Here is a 15,081-nt window from a genome sequence, read left to right on the forward strand (position 1 = left end):
GGTGCGACTTTGCCTGGAACGCTACAAAGTCATGAGTCGTGGCTTGAAATTGTAATTCACTGGCTCAAAACCCTGCCTGGAACGCAGCATTACTCTGACCTTTTTCTGTATGTTTTTTTTTTTTGGGACTTTACTAAATGAAAAGTTGTATTTAATGCCCTCTTGCTCTCTTTCCTTTTAGATTAAGCTGCTGTAATCTGACAGATGAAGGTTGTTCTGCTGTGACTTCAGCTCTGAAATCAAACCCATCACACCTGAGAGAGCTGGACCTGGGCGGGAATAAACTAGGAGACTCTGGAGTGAAAACCCTTTGTGATCTTCTGATGAACCCACAATCAAAGCTGGAAAATCTACAGTTAGTAACATTTTACTTTACAGAAGATACAGTGTGTATTTACTCACATTAACTATTGAATTTACTTATTTTGTCTTCAGTCTCTATGAATGCAGTATTACAGAGAAACAGTGTCTCATCCTGACTTCAGCTCTGAAATCAAACCCATCACACCTGAGAGAGCTGGACCTCAATGGGAATCAAATAAGAAACACCGGAGTGAAGCACTTATGTGACATACTGAAGGATTCGCACTGTAAACTGGAGAGATTGAAGTCAGTCACATTCACATACAAGAATAAAAGTGTTTTGTTATTGAAATTAAACAAATTTTATATTATTATTTTTTTTTTCTAATTCCTCTTAATGTAGGTTACGATACTGTGGTATGACAGATGAAGGTTGTTCTGCTGTAACTTCAGCTCTGAAATCAAACCCATCACACCTGAGAGAGCTGAACCTGAGTATGAATGAACTAGGAGACTCTGGAGTGAAAAACCTCAGTGATCTTCTGATGAACCCACAATGCAAGCTGGAGAAACTAGAGTCAGTATCATTATACTGTACAGCAGTTACAGTTTGATTCAAGTCTACAGTTTAGTTAATACTTTAAAACAATAGACTTAAGTTAAATCATTTATAGCGCTGCATCTGGCATTTTCCTCATCTAAAGTAAAACAGAAAACTACTGTTAACTTATTAGCTATTAGTGATTGTTCATACAGTATGTATATCAATATAAAGAACATTAAACTCTCATGCATTTAAATTTAATTGTTTCATATGCTGAAATCTGACAAATTTGGTGTAAAACAAGATAAAAAAATAATGGAACATGATGCATTTAACTCACGCATGAGCATGAGCATCTTATTCATCGTCTTTTCTCTTTCTGTCTTTAGCCTGATTGAATGCAGTGTTACAGAGAAACAGTGTCTCATTCTGACTTCAGCTCTGAAATCAAACCCATCACACCTGAGAGAGCTGGACCTGAGTGGCAATCAAATAAGAAACACAGGAGTGAAGCACTTATGTGACATACTGAAGGATTCACACTGTAAACTGGAGAGATTGAGGTGAGGAACAGCGTAATACTTAAAATCACTGTTTAAACCCATCAGTTCATTTTATATTTGTTTACAATGATTTGTTTTATGATGCTGTTTTCTCTCTCTCGCTCTCTTTCTAGCCTAAAGTACTGTGGCATTACAGATGTTTCTTCTTTAACTCAGTGTTTGATGAACTCAAAAGCACTGCAGTTTTTAAAAGAGCTCGATCTGAAAAACAATACTATAGGAAACTCAAAGCAGCTCAGAGACGTGATACGAGACTCAAACTGTGAACTGAGGTGAGTAAATATCTCCTTGCGGCATCAAAGAGAACTTCATTTACCTATGATACATCCACAAATATATGTGGAAAAGAAATTCTCATGAAAGGGATAGTTCACCCAAAAATTTAAATTACCCCATGATTTACTCACCCTCAAAACATCCTAGGTGTATATGACATTCTTCTTTCAGATGAATACGATCAGTTATATTTTTAAAAAAATGTCCTGGCTAATCCAAGCATTATAATGGCAGTGAATGGCAGCCCATAAAATGCATCCATCCATTATAAAAATACTCCACACAGCTTCTGGGGGTTGAAAAATATCTATATTTAAAACTTTATAAAGCAAAATATATAGCTTCCAGCAGACCACCTTCTGTATTCAGCTTACACAGAAAGTGTATCGCCTCTTGAAGTTCAAAAGGCTTATGCTACATCTACAGTTATATGTTGCTCCAGTTCTGCTTTTTTTTGTAAGTTTAATACGGAAGGCGGACCGCTAGATATTTTAGTTATTTCCGTTAGAAACCGGAAACTAGATATTTTACTTTATAAAGTTTGAAATATGGATATTTTTCTTATGCAAGCCCATCGATTTTGTGTGTGTGTGTGTGTGTGTGTGTGTGTGTGTGTGTGTGTGTGTGTGTGTGTGTGTGTGTGTGTGTGCGTGCGTGCGTGTGTGTGTGGTAACAAATTTACAAATTCTTTACAGCCAACATTATTTTATCTTCTAGACTAGACAGTGAACCGACTGCATTGGGAGCTTCTTCAAGCCGTGTTGGTCGACGGTTTACGTCCTGGTTTAAATCTTAGGAACCTGTGAAATGAACAAGACCCATCATTAACAGGTGGGTAGAAGAGCCTTAGTATAATACTGTATCTATGAGGATAAATTAATATATTTGATAATGTGACATCTTTATCCAGAATTAAAATGTTCTTTAAATATTTAAATATGAACTCTGTTCTCAACTGAAAATATCAGCACAATTTTTAAGGCTTTAAGAACAGACCTGTTCTAAATTCCCTATATGAGTACACGGGAAGGACTTTTATTATGAAATGTCTTATTGCGAATACCACTAGGTGGCGTTAGTTTCCGCTATTGTGTTTACATTCTTTTTCACCAGCCACAGGTGTTAATGTGCGTGATTTAACGTAAGTTGATTTAATAATACACAGTTATAAGTGATGCATGTTCATTACGGTGGTACGTTAGTTATTTAGCTTGTGCAATCGAATTTTGCCTTGTGCTATTTTATAATATGAGAGCTATACGGTAATTCGCGTGCATGTTCGCCGCTGTTAATCCCTCTCTGTGACGTTGGTACATGTATAGCATGTCAGCAGTAAGTTAGTGTTTATGTAAAGCAACGTTATTAGACATACGCTTATGTATGTTTTTATTCTGTTTATTTCAGAAAGACCACATTTAATACCTTGTGTATATCATGAGACTACTACTGGATGATGACAATGCATGTGGCCAAATATAAAGATTTGAACAGTTCCCTGTCTCCTGTCACGCTTGTTACCTGAGCACCGTAGTGGATGAGCATTCGACTAACTATATACAAATGAAGTCCGTAACAGACCTGTGTCAGAAAGGGGATTTTAGTATTTTTCTTATATACAAAATTGTGTGCAAAACTGCAGCTATTAGTAATTTTAATGGATTCACACGTGCATGTATAAATGTACTAATGCATACAGGTTGGAAGAGTTCAGCCTTTAAAATTATATAATGCAAATAATGCATTGTTAGAAAAACATACATGTGCAGCAGAAGGGATGTTGAATGGTTATTGTTGATATAAATGATGATTGTGTTTTATTCACAGGTGCAGCAGTGAAGGGCAGAGAGTCAGTGGTCAGAGCAGAGATGATTCTGGGTCTTCAGTATAAAGCCTACAATCATAATGAAATATGATGATAATCATAATTTTGATTCAGCACTGGGATAATATTTATACCAAATTGAATTTTATACTTTTTGCATAATTTAAACCCGCATCACAGTCAACGGCTCTTCCATATCCTGAACCAATATTTGTTTAAAACTAGATCTTTATCCTCATTGCCATCGTTATTTTTCTTTGACTCTGACTCTGTTTTACTCTCAATCTACATCTTTACTAATCTTTTGTACATAATGTGTTAAATAATTAAGTACAATTTATAAATGTGAACAAAGAGAAATTTTACGTGATACAATTTCAGGTCAGTTGTACTTGCTATTAATTTGACAGATTCAATACAAGTTTGAACTAAGGATTGTGTGTCATGTATTTGTGCACTACTGAAGTTCTTGACAACTATCAGAGAAATAAACATGCTTTTATCTATCAGAATCTATCACAGAATCTATCAAAAGTGCTCCAAGGAAGTGAACCGGCGACTGGATCATGGGCGGCCAAGGCTCATTGATGCACGTGGGGAGCGAAGGCACGTGTGATCAGTGATGGATATTGTCTTGGCCTCTTATCATTTGAGCATCATTTAAACGGCACAGCCTAGTAGTTATTGTTGCTTGCCATGTCCATCAATTTATGTATTTATACCAAAATATAAATACCAATTACAGGGTTGCCAACGCTCACGCATTTGGCGTGATACACACGCTTTCAGGCTCTGTGTCACGCTCTCACGCCAAATTGCCAAACCTACTTTTGATATTAAACAAAGCTATAGGACTAAAGCTTTTTATATATAATTATTATTAAGTTTTAATACGAAATTCAAACAATGAATAGCGTTTTGACGCTTATGTTAAAGCCAGAGAAGCCAGTGCGTTGAAAAGCGGAGTGGCAACATGCTCTCATCTCCCGGCGGCGCGCACGCAGTCACGTTGTACATGGAGCGCTCAATATTTCTAGCGCTGTGTCAATGCATTTGAATGGCTTAAGCGGATACACAACAGTTTCGCTATACAGATTTTTGCAACAAGTTTTAGTAAACAGTAGCCTACAGCTTGTGCATTGATTATTAAGTCAGCCATATATTCAGGATCGTTTTATTATGGAGAGTGATAGATGCAACATTGTTAACATTAATTATATGCCCTCAGGTATTCCTCTGCCATTAGATAATAATCACACAACACAATCGTCTACAGTGCGACTCACGTTGTTCTTTTATTGAACTGGAACTGAAGTACTGAACTTGATTTCCTATGCAATACTACAGGTCACCACTAGAGGGATTATCACAAAACTGATACCTAATAGTACATACATTACACTTTCCTTCCCCACTAGATTAATCATACTAAGAAATATGAGATACTTAACTACAAACTTACAATTTACAGTTACTCTAACACAATGTTGCTAACTACAACATAGCTATAAATCAAGCCTTTTTGGGGGTTTCCTACATCTCTCAGGATAACGTCTCTGTGAGTCTGGGTGAGTAGGTGCAGGTGTAACTGGAATTGTCACATCTGGTTTGTCTTGATGTGGCTCAGAGTCATCTGCGTTAACTGAGGTTGAAGTTGCAGTTTCAACAGTGCAGTCAACAGCAATTTCCCTTTTATTCCTTTAAGTGTTCCTATTCCTTTTTGAAACACGTGCTCCGCATTTTCTAGAATTTGTGTCAAAGACTTTTGAGTCTCTTTGTTTGTGATTTGCTGGGATACATCCAGGTTTTTAATTGTGTGCCAGTCCAGAGGATTTTTTCTCAGCCATTCACGTCCGAACAATGCAGGCCCTCCGTTTTCTAGCACATACAGGTTCAGCTGCTGTTGATGTGGCGGCAGTGGCTCAGTGGTTCATGTAGGTAGTCTACAAACCAGAAGGTTGGTGGTCAAATCTCCGGTTCCACCTGACCAAGTGTCGAAGTGTCCATGAGCAAGACACCTAACCCCAGCTGCTCCCGATGAGCTGGATGGTGCCTTACATGGCTGACATCGCCGTCGGTGTGTGAATGGGTGAATGTGAGGCAAAAATGTAAAGCGCTTTGGATAAAAGCGCTATATAAATGCAGTCCTTTTGATGTTCTTTGTACTTCATAGTTACGGGCAATTTCCCTTCTGGAGAAACTTTTTCACCAGTATAAGTCTTTAATATCACTGATGTGAATGCAAAATCATTAAAGGGGGGGTGAAATGCTGTTTCATGCATACTGATCTTTTTACACTGTTAAAGACTTGGAATCCCATACTAAACATAGACAAAGTTTCAAAAGTTAAGGTGGACGTTTGATGGGAGTATTTCTTTGTCAAAAATACTACTTCCGGTTAGTCATAAGTTTCGGCAAGTTTTTTGAGATCATGCGTCCCCTTTGACGTTAATGGGAGCGGAATTTCCTTGTAAGGGCCTTACGGACAATTCTACCGGAAGCGCGTGAGAGAGAGCGAGGGAGAGAGCGAAAGTAACAGGCTACACCCATCAAAGCGCTGGCTCGTAGGCTGCGCTGGACAGGTGATGTGCACATAACAATGTCACCAAAAACGTGCGTTTTTGGTTCCCAGACCAAGACAGTCCTGCACAGATTCCCCAAAAACCCCGCGTTAAGGCAACGGTGGATGTAATTTGCTTTTCCGGATCAGCAACTGAGTTGCGCGAATGTTTATATCTGTTCGCTGCATTTCGGTGCCGACTGTATGAAGGTAAATTGATGCCATATAGAATTGCAAGCGTAGGGTAAGATTTGTGAAAGTGTACATAAGATTGCAAGCATAAATTAAATTTGCATGCGCAAGATAAGTTTTGCAAAGGTGTAAATTGCCTTTCAAGTGTAAGAAAAAAATATTTGCAGCATTTTACTGTTATTCATAAGTGTAATTCATGTGTTGTGAAACTGCAGCTTCTTCTGACTTCCATTTTTCTGCGCTTACCCTTTTGACACGTTTATGTCGCCAAAATACGGCCAAAAGCATTGCACGCCTGTGAACATCGATTTGCAAGCGGAAAAAACAGAGTCAGGAACTGCGAAATAGATTGAGCGTGTAAAACCAACCTTTGTGTAAAAAAATAAACTGTTGCAACTAGGGCTGGGCGATAAAACGATAACGATAATTATCACGATATAATTTTCCTCGATAAAACGATAACAACAGGTCGATAAATTCTCGATATAATGCTTACGCGCTATGCGTAATGCTGCGCATGCGTATTGCAGACCGGGCGTCTGGGTGCTGCACGTGGTGATGTTTACAGTCTGTGGCTGACAGGCTTGGAGGATCGGAGATAAGTGGAGCGATAAAAATGAGCAATAATGAAGAAAATGCAGCTCACGGCCAGCTCAGAGGACACAGATATCGTTGACAAGTTAGTTCGCTCAACTTCAGTGGTTTGGAGATATTTTAGCGATCCCATCCGACATAAAACAGAGCGATGTGCGTGGACTGCTTATCATAGGTTCACGTTCACCACACGGAATTTAATTATTAAATTATCGTGTTTCTTCAAAGTCCTTCCATATAACATGCAGCCCAACACAGCGGTGAATCTACATTAACTACATTCACACACCGGCTTATTACCTTGTTAGCTGTAGTGGGTGACTTATTTACAACAGTACTAACGTTACCAAACTATAATCACTAAAACATCGGACTTGTACATCGCTATCATAATTGTTTGTCTTTGCTCTTTGGTGATGTATTAATGACTCCGCATCGCCTGTATCAAAAGAGAAATAATGTCATCTGGTGTTTAAAATGAATAAAATAGACTAGACAGCCCTTACTGGAGATCCACAAATACTGAACTTTTCTCTCTCCCGACCAGCCCACTGTCGGTGTGTGTGTGTGTGTGTGTGTGTGTCGGTGAGATGCACGGTGGACCAATCCACTGTGAGGCAAGAGAAGGGGCCTCAAAATGTTTCTTAAAACGCTTTTTTTTGACCGATTGCGTTCTTAGTGTTTTACTTAGACAATTAAATATATAAACGCTCAATATTGCATTATTTGTTCTGTTTCAGCTGCGAAAATCGTTCACAGCAGAACCGCAACGCGTCTCACAACAACGTGTGTAAATGAACGATTCATTGTTTGAATGAATCGTTTGAATGAACGACTCAATGACTCGCTCATTAAGACGGCCACCTGCTGCCACCTACTGGTGGTTTAATTTGATCTTTAAACATACTTTCCAACATGTCTTATTTGTCTATTCAAAACTACAAATCTCAAAACATTATTTAATGCTGTTGTAATTTTTCAGTGTAAATTATTTAATTTGATTGGTAACAGCCCTATAAGTGTTTTATTTTAATTAAATGTATTGATCAAAATTACAAATATAAAATGAAACATGAAGCTTAGCCTATATTTAATAAGATTAAGGGAAAATGCCCTTTATAAAAGGTGAAAATATCACAAATTTCAAATGATTCAATAAAAATAAAAACCACAAATATGCAGATTTAAATATGTCAAAGCTGAGTGAACACTGGTGAGAATATTGCTTCAGAATAAATTATATTTACAACACACAAACACACACACACACTTTTCCGGACAAGCTAATTTTTTTACTTGGACAAGCTTGAACGATGTACTTGTTCCAAGGACAAGCACATGAACATGCTTAATGTCAAGCCCTGTATAATGATATATTATTGATATATAGTGTTGAGTAAAAAAATGCCGACCACAGTTAAGATTTTAATAAATAAATCTACCTCAGTTTAAATAAATTGTTCACTTGTTTGGGAAGTGTTTGTCATGTTTTGACAATAAAGGATAGTTTAAAACTACAGCTAACTGTCTGTTTTCTACATATTTCACTCATGAGCAAAAATATGCCTTTAAACTTTAAAGAAATAAAGATTTTACATTTATCCTGATATTTATCGATATCGACTGATATGCTAAATTATATCGTGATAATTTTTTTGGGCCATATCGCCCAGCCCTAGTTGCAACTGTCTAAATGACTTGTTGTGTGCGTAGGGCAAAAAGGCTCCCGAAATAAACCGATTTGAACAGTTCCGTCTTTCTTTAAGCTGTGCTTACAGTTTTGGCACGATTCTGTCACTGACTGAGTTTATCAAGCGCGAGGAGGAAGGCGGGTCCACCTTCTTCTGGAGCCAATCAAATGAGCTGCTCGATTTACTCTTATCTGATTGGTTCAACCAAGTTGGTTCAAACCTCAGACACCAGAACACTTTATCTTTATCTTCATTTTACTTTTAATGCACAAATACATATAAATAAACAAACAAACAAACAAATAAATAAATAAATAAATAAATAAAGCACAATTGCTTAACAATCTGTGCACCATTAGGTTTAAGACTTATATGTTTCCATCCTGAATTCTGAGCTGGTGTGTTGAGAAAGAAAATGTATGTGAATTCAGTGCATGTATCATCATCATCATCATCGTCATCATCATCATCCTGCCAGATATAAGTTTGTAATCTTGATACTGCTAAAAGTAGACCTAGTATTTGCACTGCATGCATAATATCACCTGACTACTGATCAGAGGCGATTCCAAAATTATTATTATTATTAGTAGTAGTAGCAGTAGTATTTTGCTAAAATTAGTTCATAATAACAAAAATATGTTTTCCTTTAACATGTATTTTAAGGGTACCTCTAAATTATGCACCATTTATCATCTGTAATGCCATAGTTTAACCTCTAGATGGCGGTATATCCCTACTGTAAGGCTGTGTATTCCTTGTTTGCTGAATTTTGATTCAGACATAATTAGTTAGTTTGCATTTGATTTGGATATATATATATATATATATATATATATATATATATATATATATATATATATATATATATATATATATATATATATATATATATATATATGAATCATTATAAAAGGCTACTCTTTGTCTAAGTTGAGTTTTATATTGATTTGAAGTATCAGTTTTGTATTATCCTACAGTCAAATCTGGACAAAGAGAAAGCATTTCCTTTTTCATACTAACTATATAATAGCTTGATCTGTCTACACAACTACACAATCACTAATCAGAATCAATATTGAGAGTGACCAGAACGATGTTTCAAAATATATAATTGATTGTTAAATACCATGAAATGTGGTCTGAAAAAGTTATTCAGATTGGTATTGTTACATGCAAGAATGGGAATGAAATGTTTTGATTGATATATATATATATATATATATATATATATATTGATATATATTGATATATATATTGATATATATATCAATACAATTCCAAACCAATGACTACACCAGCTTGAAAATTCAGGATGAAAACATACGTCTAAAATGCACAGCTTATTTAGCAATCGTTATTTATTTATTTATTTATTTATTTATATGTATTTGTGCATTAAAAATAAAATGAAGATAAAGATGTGTTCTGGCGTCTGAGGTTTGAACCAACTTGGTTGAACCAATCAGATAAGAGTAAATCGAGCAGCTCATTTGATTGGCTCCTGAAGAAGGTGGACCCGCCTTCCTCCTCGCGCTTGATAAACTCAGTCAGTGACAGAATCGTGCCAAAACTGTAAGCGCAGCTTAAAGAAAGACGGAACTGTTCAAATCGGTTTATTTCGGGAGCCTTTTTGCCCTACGCACACAACAAGTCATTTAGACAGTTGCAACAGTTTATTTTTTTACACAAAGGTTGGTTTTACACGCTCAATCTATTTCGCAGTTCCTGACTCTGTTTTTTCCGCTTGCAAATCGATGTTCACAGGCGTGCAATGCTTTTGGCCGTATTTTGGCGACATAAACGTGTCAAAAGGGTAAGCGCAGAAAAATGGAAGTCAGAAGAATACAGATCATATTTATTTTGCATTAACATGAAGCTGCAGTTTCACAACACATGAATTACACTTATGAATAACAGTAAAATGCTGCAAATATTTTTTTCTTACACTTGAAAGGCAATTTACACCTTTGCAAAACTTATCTTGCGCATGCAAATTTAATTTACGCTTGCAATCTTATGTACACTTTCACAAATCTTACCCTACGCTTGCAATTCTATATGGCATCAATTTACCTTCATACGACTGTTTCATAAACAAGGCCCAGCTCAACACAGGATTTTCCGATCGCCTAATGCTGAAGGATGGAGCAGTCCCAACGTTAGAACCGCAGGCGGTGAGTGAGACTGCTTCAAATGTCTGTGTTTTTGCCTATGCTCATCAAGTAGCCCAAACATGATCACGTATAGTTAATTGATCAATGGAGCATGCGATGTGTAGTGCGTGTACATTTGTTTAGCTGGCCACTATATGTGTAACTTTATGTTTGTGTATTGTAAAAGCACTCCAAACAACAATACACAAAGAGTGGGGAAATATGTTGAACTAAATAAGCGCGCTTCTTCATTCAAATGCGCTACTATTCCGTGTCTTTCTATGTAAACACTAACTAGCCTGGTGCAAAACCAGTCCGCTTACTGTCTACACACAAACCACTCGTAAACACACGTGCACAACTGCACTTCCCACATGTACACCTTCAAAGACAAAAATACGACGATATAATTCAAGTATAAATATGTAAATAACACAAGCCGCTAAGCATATTATATAGTTAGTGTATAACTTGTACCACATAGAGACGTCCTGCTCTAGTCGTTTTTGCTGCTGCTCCTGTTCAACTGCAGCCTCTGGGTCTGATTCCGGATGTATGGCTGTATCTGATTAAAAGCCATATTTTTATTTTGAATAAAGTTTTTTTCCCGCTGTTAGGGATGACAGCTTTACGACGCACTCGACTCAAACACAATAGGTGTGTTCGACATCGGCTGCGGCTGGATGGATGCGATCGGCGAGAGTAGCCGAGTGCAGGCGGGGAGGAGCTGCAAACGGAGACGTGAAGTCGGACACTTTCTGCTTCCCGTGGTGACGCTTGCACTGCGTTTGCAAACTTTATCACAGCTGAAGTTAAATAAATGCAATATTTCTCAAATACACAGATGTTTCAAATGACATTTTCATTCAATACTTTATGTACTGTTTAATAAAGCGTCTATTTGGACAAGATTAATGTTCAACATATAAACATACACTATCAATGAAGTGTTGTCAACGGTTTTTATCAGTTTTAGTTTGATAAACATGATGATATAACATCGCGGCTACATGAAAAGAGGTTTTACTGTTATAAATAAATTATTTGTGAGCATTAGCGTGACAAGTTTTTAGAATAAACACGAAACGCACGTGATCGCTGTCAAACGGCGAATCGGCCAATCGTGGATCAGCTGTGTCGTCATCAGAGCTTGTGCAGCCTCCTGCAGCCACCCTTGAGAATCTGCAGCGGCTGCATCAGCCGCCTGCTCTCGAATCGCTCTCGCGGTACTTTGTTGACATACGTCACAGTCACGTGCCGTCGGCGCTGTCTCAAGTCGGACAAAATTTCTAACCGGCATGCACTGCTTCCCAGCTAACAATTTTAGGTTATAAGAACGTTTCCCTAACGTTCCCATTAAGTTCTAAAAACGTTTTTGAACGTTCTAGGAACGTTGAAATGTCCAGTTTGTGGAACGTTGTATTAACGTTCTCATTAGGTTCTAAGAACGTTAAATAACGTTCTTATAAGGGTGTGGAGTATGATCAAATAAAATATTCCAGTTTTCTCCTTTAATGTACTTGCTTTTGTTTATTGACATCTTATACTTTCTTAAAAAAAGCTAAAACCACTTTTATAATTGACTTTTATATTTATATTACATTTATATTTAATACATAATTAGTTTACTAGATTTTTCTTCTGATTGTAAAAAAATAAATATATACTCGAAAATAGCATTTAAGTGTCATTAAGTTGTCTCTGGATATACAAATTATGTATCTGAAGTTTGAGAAAAAAGCTGTATGACTAATTTGTAACGACTAATACTTTTTTAAATGTAGTAACGTTTTTAAAACGTTCCACTAACAATGTAAGAAAAACGTTTTATAGGTAACGTTTTTAGAACGTTACTCAACAGCAGACGCACTCGACTCAACACAATAGCAGCAGCGAGCACACGTCATTATTTAGCTCCGCTCACACGATACGCCCCCACCCGCTCGGCTTTTTTCGGAAAGACTCGGAACAGCGCATCTTTCTTATATAATTATAAAAAAAATAAAGACTTTTCGGAGAGATGCAGGATGCAATGCTACTCTATAGGTACTCAAGATTGACATGACACTGACTGAAACTGAGTGTTTCACCCCCCCTTTAAAGGGTTAGTTCACCCAATAATGAAATGTGTCATTAACTTCTCACCCTAATGTCATTCCACACCCGTAAGACCTCCGTTCATCTTCAGAACAGTTTAAAATATTTTATATTTAGTCCGACAGCATATCCAAGTGTATGCATAAACATCAGGCAATAAAAACATCATCAAAGTAGTATACTTTATAATTTGTACTTAAAATTTGTAAATGAAACAAAAAATACTTTCTTTGCATTGTTTAATTTTATACATTTTAGTTTTAAGTAGGCCTATTCATTTGCAAATGAAACAGAATACAACTTACAGTACTTGTTACAACTCTTTATAAGACAATTAAAACAACATAACATTTAATCAGTGCAAAAACATTTCTTGTCCAATGTCGCTAAGATGTTTTCAGAAAGAGGGAAGAATAAGTAAGGGATAATGTACACCCAGCCGGTTGTTACCGCAGAATAAACCCCGACAGAGTGATCAGGACCCTTCTTCTTTTAGATGAATAAAATCAAAGTTATATTCAAGTCCTGGCTAATCCAAGCTTTATAATGGCAGTGATTGTTCTGTTTTTGAAGTCCGTAAAAATTCATCTGTCCGTCCATCATATAACTGCTCCACACAGCTCTGTGGGGTTAATAAAGGACATTCTGAAGCGAATCAATGCATTTGTGTAAGAAAAATATCCATATTTAAAACTTTATAAAGTTAAGATTATTTGTCTGAAAGAATAATGTCATATACATTCTTAAAGTCCCTGTAAAGGCAATTCTATAAAAAGGATGACTTAGAGGTGAATCATGGGTTAATTTTCATTTTTGGGTAAACTAACCCTTTAATTACTTAACATTATGTTGTTCCACACCCGTATGAGCTTCGTTCATCTTCTGAACACAAATGAAGATATTTTTAATGAAATCTGAGCAATTTCTGTCCCTCCATTGACAGCTATGCAACTGACACTTTGACGCTTCAAAGAGTTAAGGCTACTAGCCTAGGAAAGTAAAAAAGAGAGATTTTGGCACCGTGAAATGATCCCCCAAACAGATGTTGTGTATTGTCACGATCATCAGAGATGAACCAGTCAAAAGTATAGTTGCTAACAATTGCATCCCTTATTCTATGTGGATTTTTTTGTATCTGTTGTTGGTCACACGAGGAGCTACGGAAACCCGAAAGAGACACGGGAGAAAAAATATATAAGATGGGAGGAAAAATGAATTTGAATGATTTTGCATTCTCTTAAGAAACTTTACATTCACTCTCAAATATTATTTGTGCGATAAGCATTCAAATATAGAATTTTCCTCCCATCTGATATTTTTTTTCCATCACCATTTCCCTTTAGGGGTCTGAATGTTCAAAGGAAACTGAAAATGAAAGGAGGTGTTTGTTAGTTTATGGTTTTTTCTTCTTTCTCTTCAAGTAAAACACTTAAAGTGACTCTTTGACTCATTGACTCTTGTTTTTACATAGCTAGCAGCCTACATTGTGAAATATGATCTCATTTACAGCACTGGTAATGCAGATTTAGTCATGTGAATTTTTTTTTATTGATTACTTGATCTAGATCAAGATTTAGTGTGCAAATTTAGTGTTATGGGATGCGAATGTGTTAGTACTATAAGATACGAAACCATATTTCTGGTATTAAATGATATATTGTCTCTGCGTCTTGTATGTTCCTGGGACTCTTATTATGCCATTTCAGCAGCTTTAATAAAAGCAACAAAAATAAAAAGTTTCCAAAGTGACCGTGGAAACAACAAAACATGTTCAAAAAACATGCCAAATACATTTGTGATTTATAGTATGCAGTGAAACACATTTTAAACAGTAATTTAGTGTTAAATGCATTATTTGGCATTACTCATTACATTTTAGAAATATCTGCAAAATTAATAAATCTATGTCACTGAAATGACCGTCATTTGTCCAGTGTGTTTGTAAAATGGCATCAGAATCTCGTCACTGAACTATAACGTCAGACATGTTCACTCAAAGCTCTTATCTAGACTATTAGAGATTAATAAACTAGGTGGTCGATCTGCATCTCTGTATATAAAAACATCTCATTTACAGTTTACACACACACACAAAAATGCTGCGAATCATTCATTCAACCGATTCATTCAGTACGTGTGTAGTTCTTCGTTAACTAGTAGCACCTGCAGAGAAAAGGCGATTTTTTTATTTACATAGCTTAATGCAATATTTTTATTTAGCTTACGCAGTTTTTTAACGTTTTACACAATACAACTGAATAAATTACAGAATACCACTTATAA

General features: G+C 36.4%; 1 protein-coding gene across 4 annotated transcripts in view; it reads left to right on the forward strand.

Moving 5' to 3' along the window:
- Window positions 1–3,935, forward strand: part of LOC137040135 (protein NLRC5-like) — a 57,459-nt gene extending 53,524 nt beyond the window's left edge. For all 4 annotated transcript variants that reach the window (XM_067415547.1, XM_067415550.1, XM_067415548.1 and 1 more), the window contains 7 exons: window positions 182–355; window positions 436–609; window positions 707–880; window positions 1,237–1,410; window positions 1,524–1,682; window positions 2,404–2,517; window positions 3,511–3,935. In XM_067415547.1, coding sequence (XP_067271648.1) covers window positions 182–355; window positions 436–609; window positions 707–880; window positions 1,237–1,410; window positions 1,524–1,682; window positions 2,404–2,482 — 934 coding nt within the window. In that variant the 3' untranslated portion in view covers window positions 2,483–2,517; window positions 3,511–3,935. The remainder of the gene's footprint in view (window positions 1–181; window positions 356–435; window positions 610–706; window positions 881–1,236; window positions 1,411–1,523; window positions 1,683–2,403; window positions 2,518–3,510) is intronic.
- The last annotated feature ends 11,146 nt before the right edge of the window (window positions 3,936–15,081 follow it).

The sequence above is a fragment of the Pseudorasbora parva genome, chromosome 14 (assembly GCF_024679245.1).
Source record: "Pseudorasbora parva isolate DD20220531a chromosome 14, ASM2467924v1, whole genome shotgun sequence".
Classification (NCBI taxonomy): domain Eukaryota; kingdom Metazoa; phylum Chordata; class Actinopteri; order Cypriniformes; family Gobionidae; genus Pseudorasbora; species Pseudorasbora parva.